Here is a 25,000-nt window from a genome sequence, read left to right as displayed (position 1 = left end):
CACTGGATAGCAGACGGATTGCTTTCTGGGTCTCAAGAGGTGTTGGCGGATCGTCCAGTGCTTCGTTGATGGGGACTTGTGGGAGACGGTCTATGGCTTCATCATTTATGGAGGAAGGGCGATTTAAGACACTGTTGAAGTGCTCAGCCCAGCGATCGAGAATGTTCTCCTTCTCGGTGATCAAGGTATTCCCATCTGCACTGAGGAGGGGGGATGATCCTGAGGATGTGGGGCCGTAGACTTCTTTTAAGGCATCATAGAACCTCTTCATATCGTGCCTGTCAGCATATCCCTGGATCTCATCAGCTTTGTCACTCAGCCACTTATCCTGCATCTGGCGTAACTTTTGCTGAACAGTCCTGCGGATGGCATCGTACGCATCCTTTTTTGATGTGGACTTTGGGTTGCTCAGGTAGGCTTGATGCAGACGGCGTTTCTCATCCAGAAGCTGCTTGATTTCATCACAGTTTTCATCAAACCAGTCTTTGTGCTTTCTGGTCATGGGTCCCAGGGTCTCTGAAGCTGTACTATAGATCAGCTCACGCAGGGTCCTCCAGTCAGACTCCACATTCTGGTTGTCCAGAGAGGCGGATTCCAGACGATCTTCCAGCAGCTCCACAAAGGACTGTTTGATGGTGATGTTTTTCAGCTTAGCGATGTTGAGCCGTTTTGGAGCCTTCTGGCCTTGGGGGCGTCTCTTGGGTTGGATTCGAATATTCAGCTTCAAGACTACAAGGCGATGGTCTGTCCAACACTCGGCGCCGCACATGGTCTTTGTTACACGTACATCTTGCCTATCCCTTTTCCTGACGATGACATAATCGATGAGATGCCAATGCTTTGAGCGAGGGTGCATCCATGACGTCCTGCACAGGTCTGAAGCAAAAGCAATCCATTTGGGTTGCAGTGGCCCACACCATGCTTTCCAATCACTCCATCCCAGGAGATGTAGTCAGAGCCAACTCTAGCATTGAAGTCCCCCAAAATGATGAGCTTTTCTGCTTTAGGGATAGCAGCAATGACAGAGTGAAAGTCCTCGTAGAACTTCGCCTTCACTTCATCCGGGTTGGTCATGGTTGGGGCGTAGGCACTGACAATGGTGAGGTGCTTCTGGCCAGATGCCAGTGGGAGTTTCATGGTCATAAGCCTATTGTTGACTCCCTTTGGGATTCCAGCTAGCTTGCTGACAAGTGCTGTTTTTACTGCAAAACCAACACCAGCCTCACGTCGCTCTTCGCTTCCTCGTCCACTCCAGAAGAAGGTGTAACCAGATCCCTGTTCACAGAGCTCGCCTTCGCCTGCAAGCCGAGTCTCACTCAAGGCTGCGATGTCAATGTTGTATCTGGCGAATTCGGATGCAACTAGTGCCGTTCTCCTTTGGGGTCTGTCCGCGTTATCTCTGTCCAGGAGAGTCCTTATGTTCCAAGCACCAATGGTGAGAGGAACGATCCTTGTTTTTTTCTTTTCTTTCTTGTTTCGACCGCTGATGTAGGGTCCCCGCCAGCCGCGGTATGCTGGCCAGGGTGATATGGAGCAGGCAATGTTTAGGGAACCTTTTCTAGCCTCTTCCTCATGCCAGGGAGGTGAGCAGTGCATTCCTAAAGAGGGCTGCTCAGACGCTCAGACGGCTGCCGAGCTCCATCGCTGCTCCTGTCGACGAAGAACGACCCTATGGCCTGAGCCGCCTGCGTGCAGGTCTGCGGCTGCGACTGCCAGTGTACCCACACCTGTCGTTTCGTCGCTCGCCTGTCGCCACAGGACTTGGGGGTGATGAAATGATGAAGAATGAAAGGTCATTTTGGATGACTGATGACTTGCGCGATGAGTTTGTTTAAAGTGAAGAGGAGTTGCGCAACGTCGACCTCACTCTCTCGTCCGGGTCCACCAATTTCCAGTGGCAAGACTAAGTCGAGACGACTGGAGGATGAGCACGGATGCAGTGGATGACCAAGATATCCTTTCGGTGTCTCATCTTGCTCTCTGCACTCCACAGTGCGTTGCTGTAACCGCCTTCCTCTCCGTTGAACCGATAGGTTTCTTCCGCAAATTCTGCCGGATCCAGACTTCGCATGCATGGGTAGACACACCCCGGGGGCCAACTGCGTGTGGCATGCACATAGCACGGTGGAGCTAGATGGCCGTCGGTGGCTCTCCTGAGCCAACGCCCTTTTATGGATCTCCATAAGGGTGTCTAGCCACCCACCTCACCAGTCCCGGAAGGGAGCGGTGGGAGTGCCGGTTTAGTCGCCGGCAACCCGACCCTGAACAGGTTGTACTGGATTACAGGTTACCAGTAGCAGATCTAATGACCTGACCTGACACTACACTACACTACACTACACTGCACTGCACGACACTACACGACACTACACTACACTACACTGCTGTGAACTGCGCTACACTGCACTGCACTACGCTACACTACACTACACTACACTACACTGCACTGCACTGCGCTGCACTGCGCTGCGCTGCGCTGCACTACACTACACTACACTACACTGCACTGCACTGCACTGCACTGCACTGCACTACACTACATCACTGCACTGCACTGCACTGCACTGCACTGCACTGCACTACACTACACTGCACTATACTACACTGCACTGCACTGCACTGCACTGCACTACACTGCACTACATTGCGCTGCGTTGCGCTACACTACACTACACTACACTGCACTGCACTGCACTGCACTGCACTGCACTACACTATACTACACTGCACTGCACTACACTACACTACACTACACTACACTACACTACATTGCAGTGCCCTGCACTACACTGCGCTGCACTGCACTACGCGACTCTACACTACACTAAGCTGTACTAAATTACATTACACTACACTACACTGCTGTGAACTGCACTACATTACACTGCGCTGCGCTGCACTACATTACACTGTACTACACTGTGCTGCACTACATTACACTACACTGTACTACACTGCACTGCACTACATTACACTACACTGTACTACACTGCACTACACTGCACTGAGCTGAACTACATTACACTACACTGTACTACACTGCATTGCGCTGCACGAAATTACACTACACTGTACTACACTGCACTGAGCTGCACTACATTACACTACACTGTACTACACTGCACTGCGCTGCACTGTACGACACTGCACTGCGCTGAACTACATTACACTACACTGTACTACACTGCACTGCGCTGAACTACATTACACTACACTGTACTACACTGCACTGAGCTGCACTACATTACACTACACTGTACTATACTACACAGAGCTGCACTACATTACACTACACTGTACTACACTGCACTGAGCTGCACTACATTACACTACACTGTACTACACTGAACTGCGCTGAACTACATTACACTATACTGTACTACACTGCACTGCGCTGAACTACATTACACTACACTGTACTACACTGCACTGAGCTGCACTACATTACACTACACTGTACTACACTGCACTGAGCTGCACTACAATACACTACACTGTACTACACTGCACTGAGCTGCACTACATTACACTACACTGTACTACACTGCACTGCGCTGAACTACATTACACTACACTGTACTACACTGCACTGCGTTGAACTACATTACACTACACTGTACTACACTGCACTGAGCTGCACTGCAGTATATAACATGTTGGTCCTCTTTACAGCATTTAACGCACAGGGGAGGACACTCCGCAACAAAGGTTGTCCCTGGCGACATTTTGAGCAAAAAATCCACTGATTGTAAAGCAAACAAAACAAATTCACGTGCATAAAAAAACAAACAAGCAAACAAACAAAAAAAACAGAAGAAATCAGTCGCGATAGAGTGCGGCGACGTGCTCTCCCTAGGAAGCGCAGCCCGAATTTTACACAGAGAAGTCTGTCCCGACAAAACGTAACACAACACAACACAACACAACACAACAATACGATATGATACGATACATTCTGCTCTACGGATGCGAGACATGGCGGACAACACATACGATGCAGCAGAAGATTCAGACATTCTTCAACACCTGTCTGAGGTGCATCTACAAGATCCGATGGCAGGAGAAGATCCGAAACGAAGATCTGTGCGAGCGAGCGGGACAGGAACCAGTGGCCAAGCAGATACTGCGGAGGAAGTGGGGCTGGATCGGACACACCCTCAGGAAGCCAGCGTCCAGCATCACACGCCAAGCCCTGACCTGGAACCCGCAGGGAAAGAGGAAGAGAGGCCGGCCTCGCAACAGCTGCAGGCGAGATACCGAGGCAGAGCTGAAGCAGCAAGGGACCAACTGGACTGGAATGGCCAGAACAGCCCAGAACAGAGTGCGATGGCGAGGGGTCGTCGATGGCCTATGCTCCACCAGGAGCGATGGGCAAAATGAATGAATGATACGATACGACGCAACGCATCGCGACACAACGCAACGCAACGCCACTCAATACAATACAATACAGTACAATACAATACAATAGAACGCATTTCAGTCATTTCAACTCACCTAGTTTTGTACACCAATTTCTGCTGAGAGCTGGAGCTGGTATGCTGTGGGTTTGCCTGAAGAAACACCTTGAACAAAAACAACAAATAAACATCACAGTCATGTACTTTTGCCTTTGAGATGTTGTCAATAAAAGTACGCTCAAAGTTTTTCTGCTTTTTGTTTATTTGTTTTTGTTGTATTTTTGCGTTATTTTTGTTTGTTTTGCTTTTTAATTTCTATTTATAAATTTACTCGTTCTTTTTGTTTATTCATTCATTTGTTTTTGGTTTTCTGTCCCGTCTGTTGTAAGTTTTCTGTACGATCTGCTGTGAGCCAGTCAGCGGCAACAGACAACACACGGACACAAACTGAACACAGGGGTTTTCATCGAATTTTTTCCTGGTCTTCTTCTCCCCTTAATTCTATTATCACTGAGGCGCCGCATAGAACCGTTCACCAAATTTCTCAAGGTCATGTTGCCTGTAGCCCCGCCAACAAAGCGGCATTTCAAGGTGACATTCCTCCAGGTCTGGGCCGTGTCAAAGCCTGGGTCTGCACATGGTTTCCCTTCTGTTCTGCAGGTTGTCAGTGCATTGGTTTTTGTTTTTGTGTGTGTTTTTTGGGGGGTGGGGTGGGGGTTGTGTGTGTGTGTGTGTGGTTCTGTTTTTTTCTTTTCTTTTCTGCCCCTCTGTTTTCCTCCCTCAACAGTTCCTTGGAGGGTTGTTTGAGCAAGGCGTATGGCCAAATCAACGTAGTTTCCTTTTCTTAACGGATGTAAGGTTTTCATTTGGTCCAGTCAGCTCCTTGATGGTTTGCGGCACTTGTTGATCAGTGGTGATAGGTGTATCTGGTTTCAGATCTTCTCCATCTATACCATTCTTCTGGGACACTGCGTTCTTTTGACTCCTCTCTGCTGACAGGTCCTCCGCTCTCCACTGAGACCTTTGGAAAATAATATCTGTCTATGGCCCCACTGTCTGGACCTCCGTGCCCTGTTCCCCTGAAACACTCATTGTTCCTTTGCTTTTAAAAAGAACCTTAAGTCACACCTTTTGAACGTTATCTCTTCTGATGTGTGTGTACACGTGCTGGGTTTTTTTTTTCTGGGTGTTTAGTTGGGGTGTTGTGTAAGGGGGTGGGGGTGTTCTGTATATCATCTGGGCATTGTGATACATTTGACTGGCTTTAACGACTGGGATTCGTTTGAAATATTGCGATCGGTTTTGAATATCCTGTGTATGTTATTCAGGTGTTGTGTGGGGATGGAGAGGGAGGAAGACTGATTTGAAGTGTTTTCTGATTTTAGATGTATGTGATCGGTTTTAAGTAAAATGTGATTTGTTTTTAGGTATCGTAATATGGTTTTAAGCATTGTGGTATTAGTGTTCAGTACTGTGATATGCAACGTGCATTATTTAGGCATCATGATGTATGATTGTGATGTATGATATGTATGACGAGTGTTGTGTTGTATACAATGTTGTTGTTTTTTGGTACGTGGATGTACTTAGTGTTCGGTTGGATGTCTGTGCAGGGTCAGTTTTTCATTTGAGTCATTAAATGCACGTTTCACTTGTCGGTTTTTACACTGTACAGCACAGCTGAACCTGTGTTACATGGAAATGCGTTATATCACTGGATTATCATTATTATTATTATTATTATTATTATTATTATTATTATTATTATTATGACTAGTATATTGTGATAACACTTTATTTCCAAGGCTTGAATTCTTTTTTTTTTCTCCCAGTCCGCAGCGAGTGTCAATGTCTGGCATGCATAAAGAGTGATGGAATATACCATATGGAGCCTGTGACTGTGTTTCTTGGCTCCAGGACATTTACAATGGCCACCAGAGAAACTCATTCGACTGCTTATGATGAAAGTAAGAGGTTAGAATTGCCTAATTTCCAACATCACAGTATACTGACTCCAGTTAGAACTTTTGAAAAATAAATGATAGAAATGTTTACTCAAGTTCAGTTACATTTCAACTGGCTCAAAGGGATTAAAAATTATGAAAGAAAACCTACAACCCCCCACCCCCCAAAAAAAACAACAAAACAAAACAAAACAATGAAAAAAACACACAAAAAACAACAACAACAACAAACAAAAAAACAAACAAACAAACAACAAAAAAACAAATAAACCCAAAAACCCAAAAACACACAAACAACAAGGAAACCCAAACCGAAACACGCATGTATGCTTTCCTGAGAAAAAAAAAATCGCCTTCCACATCAGAACACACACACACACACACACACACACCAATACACCCACCTTTTCCATCAGGGCGTACATCTGTTCGTTGTCCTGGATACGGAAGTAATACATGCCCATGACGTAAGCCGCGAAGTGAAGGACGTTGGGGATGAGGTAGGTGGTGATGATGTGGTCACAGGGAGGGGGGGTGGAGGAAGAGGGGGAGAGTGTGGGGGAGGTGAGGTTCTCCTCTTGGGTTGGGGAGAAGTTAAAGAGAAGAGCTTTCGGGAGGCTCGTGCCCGTGGTGGTCTCGTTGTCCGTGTAGTTACCTATCGGCGTGGTTATCGTCGTTGGGGGTGGTTTGGGGGTTCGAACCTGTGTGCAAAAAACAACAACAAAAAAACAAGAACAAAGGAATAAAAAGAAAAAGAAAAAAAGATTTAAAAAAACAAAAAAACAACTATAGTTCGGTAAAGCCCTATTTAAGCGTCCTAAAATCAGGGACCTATTTTACCGGCAATTTTTTTGCATGGATGAAACGATATTTACATATAGTAGATGTTGTAACCCATTTTCAATGGATTTCGACTATTTTGAACGTTGTTTTACTCAATATTTTGATGCAGATTCAGTCACTAAACTAACATACCGCCATCCTACTCCTTACGTTTTGGTCCCGGCATGGCGGCCTGAGACAAGTGTCGGTTCGGGTTCATGTTACGGGTTATTTCGCGTCGCATTTGTGACTATTTCTTAATTAGAAGGGTCGACAACACGCAACATGTCATTTTTCATGTCTCAGATGCAAAACACGCGAAAATGTTCGTTAAAATATGTGCAATAATTCAGGACGCAAAAACAGGACGCTGCCCTGTACTTTGTACAAGTGAGCTGCTTGTTTGTTGATCATTGTTGCTTAACGCTCGGTCAACCACACAAAACAAGACACAAACAGCCAGCCAGCTCCTCGCTCTCTTTTACTGCTCGTTGTACTGCAACCAGTGCTATAGTTCCCCCACCCCCATCCATTCCTGCTTCTCCATCCACCCTTCTGCTCCTTCACTGACCCCTTCTCACCCTTCTGCTCCTTCACTGACCCTCTCTCACCCTTCTGCTCCTTCACTGACCCCCTCCCACCCCTTCTGCTCCTTCACTGACCCCCTCCCACCCCTTCTGCTCCTTCACTGACCCCCTCCCACCCCTTCTCCTCCTTCACTATAATAATAATAATAATAATAATAATAATAATGGTATTTATATAGCGCTAAATCTTGTGCAGCGACAAATCAAAGCGCTTTCGCACCAGTCATTCTAACGCATGCATAACTCTAAAACTGTAGAAACTAAAGACAAGGAAGAGGCACCTTTCTGCTTCTTCACTGACCCCCTCCCACCCCTTCTCCTTCATTGACCCCCTCCCACCCTTCTCCTTCATTGACCCCCTCCCACCCTTCTGCTCCTTCACTGACCCCCTCCCACCCCTTCTCCTTCACTGACCCCCTCCCACCCTTCTGCTCCTTCATTGACCCCCTTCCACCCTTCTGCTCCTTCATTGACCCCCTCCCACCCTTCTGCTCCTTCATTGACCCCCTCCCACCCCTTCTGCTCCTTCACTGACCCCCTCCCACCCCTTCTCCTTCACTGACCCCCTCCCACCCTTCTGCTCCTTCATTGACCCCATCTCACACCTTCTGCTCCTTCACTGACCCCCTCCCACCCTTCTGCTCCTTCACTGACCCCCTCCCACCCCTTCTGCTCCTTCACTGACCCCCTCCCACCCCTTCTCCTTCACTGACCCCCTCCCACCCTTCTGCTCCTTCATTGACCCCATCTCACACCTTCTGCTCCTCCACTGACCCCCTTCCACCCTTCTGCTCCTTCACTGACCCCCTCCCACTCTTCTGCTCCTTCACTGACCCCCTCCCACCCCTTCTCCTTCACTGACCCCCTCCCACCCCTTCTCCTTCACTGACCCCCTCCCATCCTTCTGCTCCTTCACTGACCCCCTCCCACCCCTTCTCCTTCACTGACCCCCTCCCATCCTTCTCCTACTTCACTGACCCCTCCCACCCCTTCTCCTTCACTGACCCCCTCCCATCCTTCTCCTACTTCACTGACCCCCTCCCACCCCTTCTCCTTCACTGACCCCCTCCCACCCTTCTGCTCCTCACTGACCCCCTCCCACCCCTTCTCCTTCACTGACCCCCCTCCCACCCCTTCTCCTTCACTGACCCCCTCCCATCCTTCTCCTACTTCACTGACCCCCTCCCACCCCTTCTCCTTCACTGACCCCCTCCCACCCTTCTGCTCCTCACTGACCCCCTCCCACCCCTTCTCCTTCACTGACCCCCCTCTCACACCTTCTCCTACTCCACTGACCCCCTCCCATCCTTCTGCTCCTCACTGACCCCCTCCCACCCCTTCTCCTTCACTGACCCCCTCCCACCCCTTCTCCTTCACTGACCCCCCTCTCACACCTTCTCCTACTCCACTGACCCCCTCCCACCCTTCTGCTCCTTCACTGACCCCCTCCCATCCTTCTGCTCCTCACTGACCCCCTCCCACCCCTTCTCCTTCACTGACCCCCTCTCACACCTTCTGCTCCCATCCTACTCTCTTCTACACTCCTTCCTTGTGGAACATGGCGTAATACGTGCGTGGACCTGCCAACCTTGTAGCCAATCGATTTCTGATACATTTCCGTGTAAAAATTAGAATAACTGGGTTACACTTTTTTTTTAACATGATAACTGGACTTTAATACCAGGTGACTCTGTACGCGACAACCAAGTCAGCTGGTAGAAGAGGCTTTGCTGTTGGTCATACCGTGTACTGATAACATTCAAGCTGCACTTTTGGTGGTTGTTTTTAAGTAGGTGAAAGTGTTGTTATTGTTATCACCATCATCGCAATTTTGATGATTGTTGCTGTCGTCATCCCGAATCCATGCGATTTTCTTCCTTTATCAGTCTCCTCGCGTTGTGGTTTGTTTGTTGTTCTTTATTCACTTCCACGAGCAGTCTACTGATGGGTCTGCAGTGGCTGGTGCAGGCTGGGTGTCTTCCTGATGACTTCATCCACCACACGCTGTCATGGATTACACGATCTTCAACGTAGGAGTGCGAAAGAGAGCGACCGTGCGAGAGAGAGAAAGAGAGAGGAGGGACACACACACACACACACACACACACACACACACACACACAGAGAAAGAGAGAGAGAGAGAGAGGACTCAAAAGAACTTGTCCTATCCAATGTATACGTGTCATTGTGATCTGATTTGCATAAAGAGACAATTCAGAACATAACCTGTAAGTCCGGCTGCGTCGCAGAAAAAACCGTAACGAACAGTGGGAAGAGAACCTGCATGGACTGTGACTGACAAGTCAGAACACAGGGCCAATTTCGTGATATTCATCATGGAACACCCAAACATGCCAAAGGAAAAAAAGGGGGAAAAGAGATTAGATAAATCAATAATGAATAAATAAAAGTCTCAATCAAAATCGTTACTACTGCGCATTTTTGTTGTTGTTTGTTGTGGTTATTTCGAGCCACAAAGAAAGAAGGGGAAAAAATCTGAGCAAATTCAAAAAGAACATTTGGAAAGGGTGTATCAACTCTCTAATATGGGGGATAACTATGATTCAAAACCACACCATTACGATTTTCAGTTGTCACAGTCTGTTACGATTGTTGGAATTCTGTGTGTGTGTGTGTGTGTGTGTGTGTGTGTGTGTGTGTGTGGTACATCAACGGTTTATCCTCCCCCCCCTAAAAGGGGCTAAAAGATCAATGATAATAATGATATTAAAAAAAAATCTTTGAATTCTTGATTGGTTCGCCGCCGCCTCAGTATACAAAAGAAAGAACTCCTCTCCTCTTGTGTCACACGTTTCTACATACAGTCCGTCGTGTTTTGGAAAAAGGCGAACGGTGAATCAGTTTATCACAGAGGTGATATGAGGAGAGGGAAGGAGAGAGGGGTCCGAGGAGGGGGGGGGGCGGGGGGGGGGGGTAGAGTTAAAACACAATGCAATCTTCCTGAATATGGGTCAGCGGGTTATCTATCAGGTGGTAATACTGTTCAACCTTGCCTTTTTTTCGTTTGGTGTGTGTGTGTGTGTGTGTGTGTGTGTGCGCGCGCATATGTGTATGTGTAGGTGTTTGTGCATGTGCGCGTGCGTATGTGAGTGTGGGAGAGAGAGAGAGAGAGAGAGAGAGAGAGAGAACACTGAACACTGAACACTTTAATGTCAATAGCTTTACAGCCCTAATGACATGGGGGTTCATAATACAAATAACAACATGCATCAATAGTAATAATATGAGAGAGAGAGAGAGAGAGAACCAACAGAAAGACAGTCAGACAGACAGTCAGACAAAAACACACAGACCAAGGCAGCCACACACACTCATCCAACCCCACAAATAGAGGCAGACACCACCACCACCACCACCACCACCACCAACAACACACACACACACACACACACACAAGTGACAGGGAGTGTGTGCGTGCAAACAGTCACACGACCCCAGCCTTTCGTGCTGTGATGACATCAGTTCACGACTCTCTCTCTCCCGACGACATCCAAAGGTTTTATTTTTATTCTTTTATTATTTTTTTTATTTCATGCAGACATACGGATCAAGGTGATACAGCATCTTTATGAAAAGGTCAGGAGCACAGTCTACTTCAATGGCAGCATTAAAAACTGGTTCAAAATAAGTGTTTGAGTTAGACAAGGCTGTTTTACTATCTTTCACGCTCTTCAACATCTTCCTTGAGAGGATCATGACTGACGCACTTGAAAACCATGGAGGAACAGTCAGCATTGGCTGCAGGACAATCACCAACCTGCGTTTTGTTGATGACATTGATGGATTGTCAGGAAATGAAGATGGGCTCATGAACCTGGTGTAATGCCTTGACAAAACATCTGCAGCATATGGTGTGGAGGTCAGCGCAAAGAAGACCGAACTAATGACCATCAACTCTGATGGCATCAGCACTGATATCAGAATCAACGGTGAAAAACTGGAAACCGTCCAAAGCTTCAAGTATTTCGGAGCAATCGTTTCGGACGAAGAATCCAAGCCAGAAATACTCTCCTGGATCGCTCAGACAACAGCGCTGACAAAACCCAGTCCCATCTGGAATGATAGCAACATGCGCCCCCTTGTCATTTCCATATTTCTATATGTCAGCGAGATACGGACCTGACAGCTGAACTAGAGAATGAGATACAGGCCACAGAGATGAGATGCTTCAGGTACATCCTTTGTATCACATACAGGGAGTACATCACAAACAATGAAGTGGGCAGAAGAGTCAAGCAGACTATTGGGCCACATGATGGTCTACTAACCACTGTTAAGGATAATGAAATGGTATGGCCATGTCTCGCATTCAACAGGACTGGCCAAGACCTTCCTGTGGGGAACAGTGCAGGGATTGAGAAGAGGCCAGCAGAAGAAGAGATGGGGGGACAACATCAAGAGTGGACAGTCTAACCCTGAGTGAAACAGTTGGAAGGACAGACAACTGCCAGGGATGAAGGAGGCTGGTTGCCAGTTGTGTTGTGTCCCCACGGTCTATGAGATTATGGGATAGATAGATAGATAGATAGATAGACAAACGGACACACAACATCCATCAACAGACAGTTGTAAGGACAAACACAAACAAAGAAACAAACTTTTGGACGATAGAAGGCTTTGTGGAGTCTGTTGTTTTCCTTTTATCTAACAAAGAGAGAGACAGAGAGAGAGAGACAGGCAGACGGACAGAATGTGATAGATAGATAGACAGAAAGACAGACAGATGGATAGATATGTAGTTAGATAGATAGGCAGACGGACAGATGGACAGACAGAAAGATAAATAGACAGACAGACAGATAGATAGACAGATGGACAGACAAATAGATAGATAGGTAGACAGACAGTCAGACAGACTGACAGACAGACATGTAGATAGACAGACAGACAGACAGACAGACATATAGATAGATAGATACATACATAGACAGACAGACAGACAGACATATAGATAGGTAGATAGATGGATAGATAGACGAGTAGTAGACAGACACACAGATAGAAAGATAGATAGATAGACAGATGGATAGATAGACAGACAGACAGATAGATAGATAGATAGACAATCAGACAGACAGACAGGAATATAGATAGACAGACAGACAGATAGATAGATAGACAATCAGACAGACAGACAGGAATATAGATAGACAGACAGACAGACAGACAGACATATAGATAGATAGATAGATAGATAGATAGATAGATAGATGGGTCGACATACATACAGACAGACAGACAGCCGAGTGACAGACAGACCGACAGACAGACGATCAGTGACAGTGGAGGGTGGCCCAGTGGTGACACGCCCCACCAGAAAGCCAGTGTCCACGGGTTCCAGTCCCATGTAGGGACCAGGAGTTACCTCCCCTCCACTAGGCCTTGGGTGCTGGACTGGGTGCTAGTCATTCGGATGAGCTGATAAACCGAGCTCCCATTTGGAAACATGCACTGAGCGCACGTAAAAGAACCTATGAGAACGGGGCGGGTGGCCGGGGGGGCGAAACAAAGACACAGACAGTCACAGTCACACAGACCGATAGACAGACAGACAGACACACACACACACACTCACACACAAACACACACACACACACCCACCCACCCACACACACACACACACACACACACACACACACACTGAACAACCCTTACCAGCCGTACACCACCCACATACACACAACCGCCCAACCACCTACCCCAACACCCCTACACACACATACACAAACCCCCCAAGCCTCCTACTACCCCGCTCTCACACACCCACAGACACACACACAGACACACACACACACATACAACCACGAATAATCACCTACACCCACTAACACTCCGCCCTCACACACCACCCACACATCCTCGCCCACCCCTCTCCCCACACTCACCTTGGTGTCTTTGACAACGTTCAGTTTCCACTCACAGGCGATCATCTCATACATGTAGGTGTAGAGCAGCAGGAGGACCACCAGGACGGGGTACACCACGTTCAACACACGTAGCCACCAGCTGCGGGGCGTGATGACGTCATGGCGAAACACGCGCCACCCCACCTGAAAGTCAGGCACGCGCGGGCGTTCACTGTGGTCAGGGTGTTAATCAAGGGGCGTTCACTGTGGTCAAGGTGTTAATCAAGGGACGTTCATTGTGGTCAAGGTGTTAATCAAGGGACGTTCACTGTGGTCAGGGTGTTAATCAAGGGACGTTCATTGTGGTCAAGGTGTTAATCAAGGGACGTTCATTGTGGTCAAGGTGTTAATCAAGGGACGTTCACTGTGGTCAAGGTGTTAATCAAGGGGCGTTCACTGTGGTCAAGGTGTTAATCAAGGGGCGTTCATTGTGGTCAAGGTGTTAATCAAGGGGCGTTCACTGTGGTCAAGGTGTTAATCAAGGGGCGTTCACTGTGGTCAAGGTGTTAATCAAGGGGCGTTCATTGTGGTCAGGGTGTTAATCAAGGGGCGTTCACTGTGGTCAGGGTGTTAATCAAGGGGCGTTCACTGTGGTCAAGGTGTTAATCAAGGGGCTGATCAGCCCAGAATCATCACTTCCATACTCATCTATAAAAAGAAAGCATAATTTCATTTTACTTTACAGGTCTGTTAGTTACAAACCTCATAATTACTGACAATGATATGATGATGATTATGATGATGAAAGTGATGTTAATGATGATGATGATGATGATGATGATTTACGATGCTGAAGGCGATAGTTTCAGTTTCAGATTCCCAAGGAGACGTCAAAGCATTCATATACACTACTCTACATCGCACGCGCGCGCGCATGTGTGTGTGTGTGTGCGCACGCGCACGTACGTGTGTGAGTGTGTGTGTGTGTGTGTGTGTGTGTGTGTGTGTGTGTGTGTGTGTGTGTGTGTGCATTCTAAATCTCTTACTCTGTATCTGTCTGTGCCTGTCTCTGTCTGTCCCTCTCTCTCTGTCTGAACTGAGACACCCGGAAAATATGTACTCACAAACATCAGAAGTCCCCAGTAAGGTTTCAACACTTGTAGTTTACATCTGCGAAGTGTGTTGGTTGTGAAGTTATGACTGTCCTCTCCGATATCTCTCAACTGGAAGAAAGAGAATGAATGAATGACTGAATAGATGAATGAATGAATGAGTGAACAGTGGAGTGATGGCCTAGAGGTAACGCGTCCGCCTAGGAAACGAGAGAATCTGAGCGCGCAGGTTCGAATCACGGCTCAGCCGCCGATATTTTCTCCCCCTCCACTAGACTTTGAGTGGTGGTCTGGACGCTAGTCATTCGGATGAGACGATAAACCGAGGTCCCGTGTGCAGCATGCACTTAGCGCACGTAAAAGAACCCACGGCAACCAAAGGATTGTTCTGGCAAAATTCTGTAGAAAAATCCACTTCGACAGGAAAAACAAATAAAACTGCATGCAGGAAAAAAAGAAAAAAAAAAAGAAAAAAAAAAAGGGTGGCGCTGTAGTGTAGCGACGCGCTCTCCCTGGGGAGAAATCTGTTGTGATAAAAAGAAATACAAATACAAATACAAATGATTTGTATTGGACGCGTTAAATCTCCAAATGTCCACACTTATGTTTTCACAGCGCCACCACACACACCAAAACAAGAACAAACAATCAGCACCACCCACCCACCAACCCACCCCCCACACATGCCAAAACAACAACAACAACGAACAAATGCCTGCACAGCATAGTGATGTACTGTCAGTCAAAGAACACTGTGTTCCTGTCACACAGAGGGAAACAAAGCACACTGTGTTCCTGTCACACAGAGGGAAACAAAGCACACTGTGTTCCTGTCACACAGAGGGAAACAAAGCACACTGTGTTCCTGTCACACAGAGGGAAACAAAGCACACTGTGTTCCTGTCACACAGAGGGAAACAAAGCACACTGTGTTCCTGTCACACAGAGGGAAACAAAGCACACTGTGTTCCTGTCACACAGAGGGAAACAAAGCGCACTGTGTTCCTGTCACACAGAGGGAAACAAAGCACACTGTGTTCCTGTCACACAGAGGGAAACAAAGAACACTGTGTTCCTGTCACACAGAGGGAAACAAAGCACACTGTGTTCCTGTCACACAGAGGGAAACAAAGCACACTGTGTTCCTGTCACACAGAGGGAAACAAAGCACACTGTGTTCCTGTCACACAGAGGGAAACAAAGCACACTGTGTTCCTGTCACACAGAGGGAAACAAAGAACACTGTGTTCCTGTCACACAGAGGGAAACAAAGCACACTGTGTTCCTGTCACACAGAGGGAAACAAAGAACACTGTGTTCCTGTCACACAGAGGGAAACAAAGTGCCTGCAGGTTCAGGTCCCAGATACGGACGGGAATTTTACTCCCCCCCTCCCCCCGCTCCCCCTTACCCCCTGCCCCCCTCCCACCCCACACTTAACCTTGAGTGGTGGTCTGCGTGCTAATCATGTGGATGTGACGATAAACCGAGGTCTCGTGTGCAGCGTGCGCTTAGCATACGTAAAAGAATTCAAGGCAACAAAAGGTTGTCCCTGGCAAAATGCTGTGGAAAACACCGCCAAAATAGAAAAACAATTACACTTGCAGGCAGAAACAGAGTGGCACTACACTGTGGCGACATGCTCTCCACGGCGACAGCAGCCCGAATTTCACACAGAGAAAGTGATGCAATACAATACAATACAATACAATACAATAAAGATGAAAGGGTAGAGAACATACGAGAAGTAAACCAATTTACAATCTAACCATACAATGAACAATTTACATCTAACCATACAATGAACAATTGACATCTAACCGTACAATGACCAATTGACATCAAACCATACAATGAACAATTGAGATCTAACCATACAATGAACAATTGACCAATAAAGCAACATTGCTTTTAATTTCACAATAGCTACAGATCATCAGCAATCGCAGTCTACATTTTTACTGTAAAGCTGAAGCACTGATTCGTAAATTATTAACGGTGACTTCTTCGTACATTATTGATTATGAGTCAAATATCTTTTTTTCCTTTGAGTGTAAGTACAGGGATGATCTGTTTTCGTCTTAAAGGCAAGAAGACATAGATATCTTCGCTGCCCTCTGCCCAACCTAATACATGTCATTTCTTAACTTTACCGAATGTGTACAAATAGCATGACATTATTTCAATTAAGCATTTTATATATCCCAATAGAAACAATGAGGGTACCTTTCTTTCTGATATCAGTAATCATCTTGTACACGTCAGATGATTGTTGTTGTTAACAATCATGATTTTTTAAGTTTTGATGCCATTATTTGTCCCTCCACCAAGCCCTTCCCAGTGCAGAAGGGATCATGTTTTTTCTTTGTTACAAAGACAGAAACAAGCAAAGCAAAGGAGAAGAAGAAGAGGGAGGGGGTTGAGAAAACGAATGACACAAAAGGAAAGAAAGAAAAAGAAAGAAACTAAGAAAATCAGGACAAAAGACAGAAAAAGAAGAGATAAGATTGAAATGAAAAATGACTGAAAAAAGATTGAAAGGAAACAATTTTACACACTATCGAAGGGAAACGAATACGACGAAAAAGCAAACAAGGAAGAAAGAAACAAACAGTGAACAAAATGAAAGGAAGAAATGAGAAATAAAATGAAATGAGTCTGAAAAAGCAACAAAAACAACAAACAACAACAAAATAACAGAACGTCCACAATCCCACATATTTTCAACGGGAAGAAGAACAGGATGAAAAAAGTATGTAAGCAAAAGATGAAACAAAACAAAAAACAAAAGAAAATAAAACGAAACGAAACAGAAACGGAAACGAACCGAACCGGACCAAACCGAAACGAAACAAAAAGAAACGAAACGAAACGAAACAGAAACGGAAACGAACCGAACCAACTCGAAACGAAACAAAACGAAACGAAACAAACAGAAACGAACCGAGACGAAACGAAACAAAAAGAAACGAAACGAAATGAAACGAGACATAACTATTAATAATAATAATAAAAATTAAAAAAAAGAAACGAAAAAAAAATCCCCATCTTACGTCCACTCTGGTCAAGGACCCGTCGCTCTCAGTGCCGGACCTGTGGCTCTCCGTCACAGAGTTCTCTCCCGACATTTCACTGGCGTGCTGCAGTTCTTCCACCAGGGGTTTCACTGCGCTGTGGACAACACAGTCATGGCGAGGCGATACAATACGATGCAACACAGTACAACATGATACAGCCTGACACAGTCCAACACAATACACTGCAATACACTACAGTACATAATACAATACACTGCAATACACTACAGTACATAATACAATATAGTGCAATACACTACAGTACATAACACAATACACTGCAATACACTACAGTACATAATACAATACACTGCAATACACTACAGTACATAATACAATACACTGCAATACACTACAGTACATAACACAATACACTGCAATACACTACAGTACATAATACAATACACTGCAATACACTACAGTACATAATACAATACACTGCAATACACTACAGTACATAACACAATACACTGCAATACACTACAGTCCAACACAATACAGTGCAATACACTACAGTACATAATACAATACACTGCAATACACTACAGTCCAACACAATACACTGCAATACACTACAGTACATAATACAATACACTGCAATACACTACAGTACATAATACAATACACTGCAATACACTACAGTACATAATACAATACACTGCAATACACTACAGTACATAACACAATACACTGCAATACACTACAGTACATAACACAATACACTGCAATACACTACAGTACATAATACAATACACTGCAATACACTACAGTACATAATACAATACACTGCAATACACTACAGTACATAATACAATACACTGCAATACACTACAGTACATAATACAATACACTGCAATACACTACAGTACATAATACAATACACTGCAATACACTACAGTACATAATACAATACACTGCAATACACTACAGTACATAATACAATACACTGCAATACACTACAGTACATAACACAATACACTGCAATACACTACAGTACATAATACAATACACTGCAATACACTACAGTACATAATACAATACACTGCAATACACTACAGTACATAATACAATACACTGCAATACACTACAGTACATAATACAATACACTGCAATACACTACAGTACATAATACAATACACTGCAATACACTACAGTACATAATACAATACACTGCAATACACTACAGTACATAATACAATACACTGCAATACACTACAGTACATAATACAATACACTGCAATACACTACAGTACATAATACAATACACTGCAATACACTACAGTACATAATACAATACACTGCAATACACTACAGTACATAATACAATACACTGCAATACACTACAGTACATAATACAATACACTGCAATACACTACAGTACATAACACAATACACTGCAATACACTACAGTACATAATACAATACACTGCAATACACTACAGTACATAATACAATACACTGCAATACACTACAGTACATAATACAATACACTGCAATACACTACAGTACATAATACAATACACTGCAATACACTACAGTACATAATACAATACACTGCAATACACTACAGTACATAATACAATACACTGCAATACACTACAGTACATAATACAATACACTGCAATACACTACAGTACATAATACAATACACTGCAATACACTACAGTACATAATACAATACACTGCAATACACTACAGTACATAATACAATACACTGCAATACACTACAGTACATAATACAATACACTGCAATACACTACAGTACATAATACAATACACTGCAATACACTACAGTACATAATACAATACACTGCAATACACTACAGTACATAATACAATACACTGCAATACACTACAGTACATAACACAATACACTGCAATACACTACAGTACATAATACAATACACTGCAATACACTACAGTACATAACACAATACAGTGCAATACACTACAGTACATAATACAATACACTGCAATACACTACAGTACATAATACAATACACTGCAATACACTACAGTACATAACACAATACACTGCAATACACTACAGTACATAATACAATACACTGCAATACACTACAGTACATAATACAATACACTGCAATACACTACAGTACATAACACAATACAGTGCAATACACTACAGTACATAATACAATACACTGCAATACACTACAGTACATAATACAATACACTGCAATACACTACAGTACATAACACAATACACTGCAATACACTACAGTACATAATACAATACACTGCAATACACTACAGTACATAACACAATACACTGCAATACACTACAGTACATAATACAATACACTGCAATACACTACAGTACATAACACAATACACTGCAATACACTACAGTACATAACACAATACACTGCAATACACTACAGTACATAATACAATACACTGCAATACACTACAGTACATAATACAATACACTGCAATACACTACAGTACATAATACAATACACTGCAATACACTACAGTCCAACACAATACAGTGCAATACACTACAGTACATAATACAATACACTGCAATACACTACAGTACATAATACAATACACTGCAATACACTACAGTACATAATACAATACACTGCAATACACTACAGTACATAATACAATACAATACAGTCCAACACAATACACTGCAATACACTACAATACAATACAATACAGTGCAATACAATGCAATGCAATACAATGCAATGCAAGGCAATGCAGTAAGTGCCCCACATTCGCCAGTATTTTCTCCCCCTCCACTTGATGTTGAGAGGTGGTCTGGACGCTAGTCATTCGGATGAGACGATAAACCGAGGTCCCGTGTACAGCATGCACTTACCGCACATAAAAGAACCAACAGCAAAAAAAATCAAAAAAAATCCGTGGCAACATTGTGTAGATAAATCCACTTTGGTGGAAAAACAAATCAAACTGCAGAAAAAGGGGCCTGGGGGTTGGGGGGATGTTGGGGGGCGCTCCCAGATAAACGACGCGCTTTCCCTGGGGAGAGCAGCCCGATTTTCACATAGAAATCTGTTGTGACAAAGAGAAATTGCAACACAACACAACACAATGCGATACGACACGACAGCACAACACAGTGCAATTCAATTCAATTCAATTCAATCCGATACGATATGATACGATACGATACGACACAGTGCAATGCAATACGGTGCGATACAGTTCAGCACACTAAAATACAATGCAATACAAAACAATGCAGTATGATACAATACATGTGCATTCAAAAGGTTCCTAGCTCCACACAGTCTCTCAGTATACAGTCGGTGTGTGTGTGTGTGTGTGTGTGTGTGTGTGTGTGTGTGTGTGTGTGTGTGTGTGTGTGTGTGCGTGCGCGCATGTTTCTCTGTGTATGTGTCACTGTGTGTGTATGCGTGCACGAGCAGGCGCGCGCGCGCGCGTGTGTGTGTATGTGCGCGCGTGTGCTTTCATGTGAGTTCGTGTGAAAGTCTGTGCATGATAGGCTGTACCTTGCTTTAGTCACTGTCTTATTTAGCTTAAAACACATGACGATGGTTGTTATAAATGTGCAATATGTAGGATGAATGTGCAATATGCAGGACGAATGTTCAATACAATAATATGTCTGATGTTAACTTTCATTTAAATATATTTATGTTAATAATTACGTTGTGATAATCATTAATTACAATGATTTTAAATCTAATATGTGAAATACTTTTATTTGAAACATATGTTTATTACTCCTGTTTAATCAAGTAATGTTTAATGTTGTATCTATGTGTGTGTACTGATTGTCTGGTGTTTTGCCGCACCTGATGCAATTTATCTTGTGAGATGATTAATTTATTCTTATCTTAATTATAATCAGTGTGCAATATAGTATGTCATGCTCACAATCATATTCAAAATAATGTTTATTTTATTTCATTTTATTTATTTATTTATTTTTAGATATTGCCTGCAATGTGTGGAATGAAAGTACCAAACAATGTATGTGATATTTTTACATCTGTGTCTTCGTTATAATCCTAATAACTGTTGTTGTTGTTGATTTTACAGTGATGGTCTCCATGTTGTTTACTTGTCTATGTTGTGATAATGCACCTGACCAAATTTCTCTAATTGGAGATAATAAAGTTACTCATCTTTTTATCTAGTCCACCACCACCATCATCATCGTCGTTGTCGTCATCATTTTCATCATCATCACCACAACTATCTTCATCATCAATACAACAACCACCTTCATCATCGCCATCACCACCACCAACACCCCTCATCCCCCCACACACACTACACCCACCACCACCACCAATTCCCCCCCCCCCACCCCCGCCCCCACACACCCTCCTCAGCACACCCACCCGTTCAGCCTGTCGGTCCCACTGTCCCCCCACTCAGCCAGACTGCCCGTGGCGCTCTGCACGCTGTGGATAGCCATCAGCTTGGGCACGGAGGGGGTGCAGGGGGGTGGGGGGGAGGAGGAGGGGGAGGAGGGGCCGGGACTCTGTGGGCCGTCCGGGGGGTCGTTGAAGGAGGAGGAACGGCGATGGTGGTGGTGGTAGTTGTAGGTGGGGAGGGGGTGATCGTTGGTAGAGGAAGAGGTGGAGGTGGAGGCTAAACGCATGGCGATGCTGCGATCGTCGGTGAAGGACCCTACAATGGACCCGAAGCCCGTGAGGATGGGGGTGGTGGAGAAGGAGGGGTCCCTGGACCTGACCTGGGTCATCTCCTGCCAGACAGACAGGAATGTGGGTCGGTCATCACCGAAAAGAAGAACCAAGTCATGCTGCTTCTCGCCCAGCCCACCGCAAAAACGTCATGTCAGGACTGAAAAACAAGAGGAGGAGGAGGGGGAGAAGGAGGAGGAGGAGGAGGAGAAGGAGGAGGAGGAGAAGAAGGAGGAGGAGGGGGAGAAGGAGGAGGAGGAGGAGGAGAAGAAGAAGGAGGAGGAGGAGGAGAAGGAGGAGGAGGAGAAGAAGGAGGAGGAGGAGAAGAAGAAGGAGGAGGAGAAGGAGAAGAAGGAGGAGGAGAAGGAGAAGAAGAAGGAGGAGGAGGAGGAGGAGGAGGAGGAGGAGAAGAACAACAACAACACAACGAGAAACGAGAGGCAAAATCTTCGTGGCTCACTGATTCCTGCTGGATGACAACAAAACTGAAAACGTCGGGGGTGGAGGGGGTGGGTGAGAGATGTGGGTGGGTGGTTACCAGTTCACAAACTTTCCAATCATCCTTTTGCTCACCATCAGGAACTAGAGTTTGTCGAACCGAATATTGCGTACTGGAAACGGATCGATTCTATCAATCAAATCAATCACCATTTCACTGTTTCATAATCAAAATACAGATCTATTAAACTTTCAAACTTTCCATGTCTTCGCTGTCGCGACTTTTCGGCTTCGATAAATCATAACAGAATCGCCAAACGCATTTCTGAGCTAGCTATACACGATGATCTCCAAGTCCAATTCTTTTAGAAAAAATCTGATCGGCGGCGTTCTCCCACAAAACAGTGCCGATCAACGTCTGCCTCTCCGATCAGAGACGCCATTTAAAAACAAGAGAGGCAAGGCCTTCAAGACTCACTTGTGATAAATTAAGTCCCCTAGCATTAATTACAGAGTAACTTCCCTTTTTTACTATCTGCACCAAAACGTTTGCAAAATAAATTAAAAAAATCAATGTTTAGCAAAAGAAGTTCCTGTTTCAACAAAAATGATAATAATGACTCCTCTTGTTGTTGTGTCAGAATAAGAGGTCAAAGTGCCAAGTTTAGAGAATACAAAAAATATAAATATAACAGCAAATGCAGTTTGCATATAATTAGGCTTCATTTTTTAATTTTTTTTGTGCCCATCCCAGAGGTGCAATATTGTTTTAAACAAGATGACTGGAAAGAACTGAATTTTTCCTATTTTTATGCCAAATTTGGTGTCAACTGACAAAGTATTTGCAGAGAAAATGTCAATGTTAAAGTTTACCACGGACACACAGACACACGGACACACACACACACACACACACACACACACACACACAGAGACAACCGAACACCGGGTTAAAACATAGACTTACTTTGTTTACACAAGTGAGTCAAAAAACGGCGTCTTACTATCAGAGTCAGTGAAACACGCCCATCATAAAAACAGCTACGAATGGTTCTCTCCAAACTGTGGCAGAAGTTCAAGGTGGCCGAGTTTGAAAAACCTGGAAAAGTTTCCACACGCACATGTTTTGTATAAGTTAAACTGACAAATTCTGGACCAATGATTCGTTGATTTTGAGGGTCGTTCGTGAACATTTAGATAGTAAGTGATACACAGATCATTCTCTGAATAAAATTCAGTGGCCTCCTTCGCCTGATTTCAATAATACGTTATCACGAACTGCCAATGTACGCACAGGCAGATTATAAATATACACGAAAGGAAGATGCTTCTACACAAACGGCCACTTGAACGAATGTACATTGTGTAAATCCTTCATTCTGTCTTTCTATGCCTTGTCTTTCTATGCCTTGATGCATGTTTTTAAATCTAATGATTCAGCTCAGATGAGTGCGATCTGTTTCAAAAACATTTCCCACAGTACATTCAGATTATGTCCCATTACTTGGCAGAAGTTTGCTGCTCCTGGCAGATGTATCCATCGATATAACATCATTCATGAAAAGAAGTTCCTATTTGAACTAACATTATAAAACGACAGCTATTGATCAGTGTGTCAGTATGTCAGGTAATGGTTTTGTGGGTAAGAAATAACAATATACAGTAACGTGACTATAGAAACACTTTGGTTGCTTTATATTTTTCGTGACACACACACACACACAAACAAACAAACAAACACACACACACACACACACACACACAGACACACACACAATAGCACTACGTGTCAATAGCGTTACGTGCCAATAACACTACGTGTCAATAACACAATGTGTCAATAGCAGTGTCAATGGCACTACGTGGCAATAGCACCATGTGTCAATAGCACTACGTGCCAAAAACACAATGTGTCAATAGCAGTGTCAATAGCACTACGTGTCAATAGTACCACGTGTCAATAACACTACATGTCAATAACACAATGTGTCAATAGCGCTACGTGCCAAAAGTGTTGCATGTCAATAGCAGTGTCAATAGCACTACGTATCAAAAGCACT

At 44.4% G+C, this 25,000-nt stretch overlaps 1 protein-coding gene across 1 annotated transcript in view; it reads right to left on the bottom strand.

The window, feature by feature from the left end:
• LOC143275244 (uncharacterized) overlaps positions 1–25,000 on the bottom strand; it is a 43,048-nt gene that overhangs the window by 12,270 nt on the left and 5,778 nt on the right. The window contains exons 2-7 of the mRNA XM_076579217.1: positions 22,197–22,564; positions 17,806–17,923; positions 14,765–14,863; positions 13,680–13,844; positions 6,769–7,065; positions 4,498–4,565 (exon numbers count right to left, since the gene is read on the bottom strand). Coding sequence (XP_076435332.1) covers positions 4,498–4,565; positions 6,769–7,065; positions 13,680–13,844; positions 14,765–14,863; positions 17,806–17,923; positions 22,197–22,561 — 1,112 coding nt within the window. The 5' untranslated portion in view covers positions 22,562–22,564. The remainder of the gene's footprint in view (positions 1–4,497; positions 4,566–6,768; positions 7,066–13,679; positions 13,845–14,764; positions 14,864–17,805; positions 17,924–22,196; positions 22,565–25,000) is intronic.

Source organism: Babylonia areolata, chromosome 30 (genome assembly GCF_041734735.1).
Source record: "Babylonia areolata isolate BAREFJ2019XMU chromosome 30, ASM4173473v1, whole genome shotgun sequence".
NCBI classification, from domain to species: domain Eukaryota; kingdom Metazoa; phylum Mollusca; class Gastropoda; order Neogastropoda; family Buccinidae; genus Babylonia; species Babylonia areolata.
The sequence above is the reverse complement of the archived record's forward strand: the minus strand, read 5'-3'. Positions and strand labels throughout refer to the sequence as shown.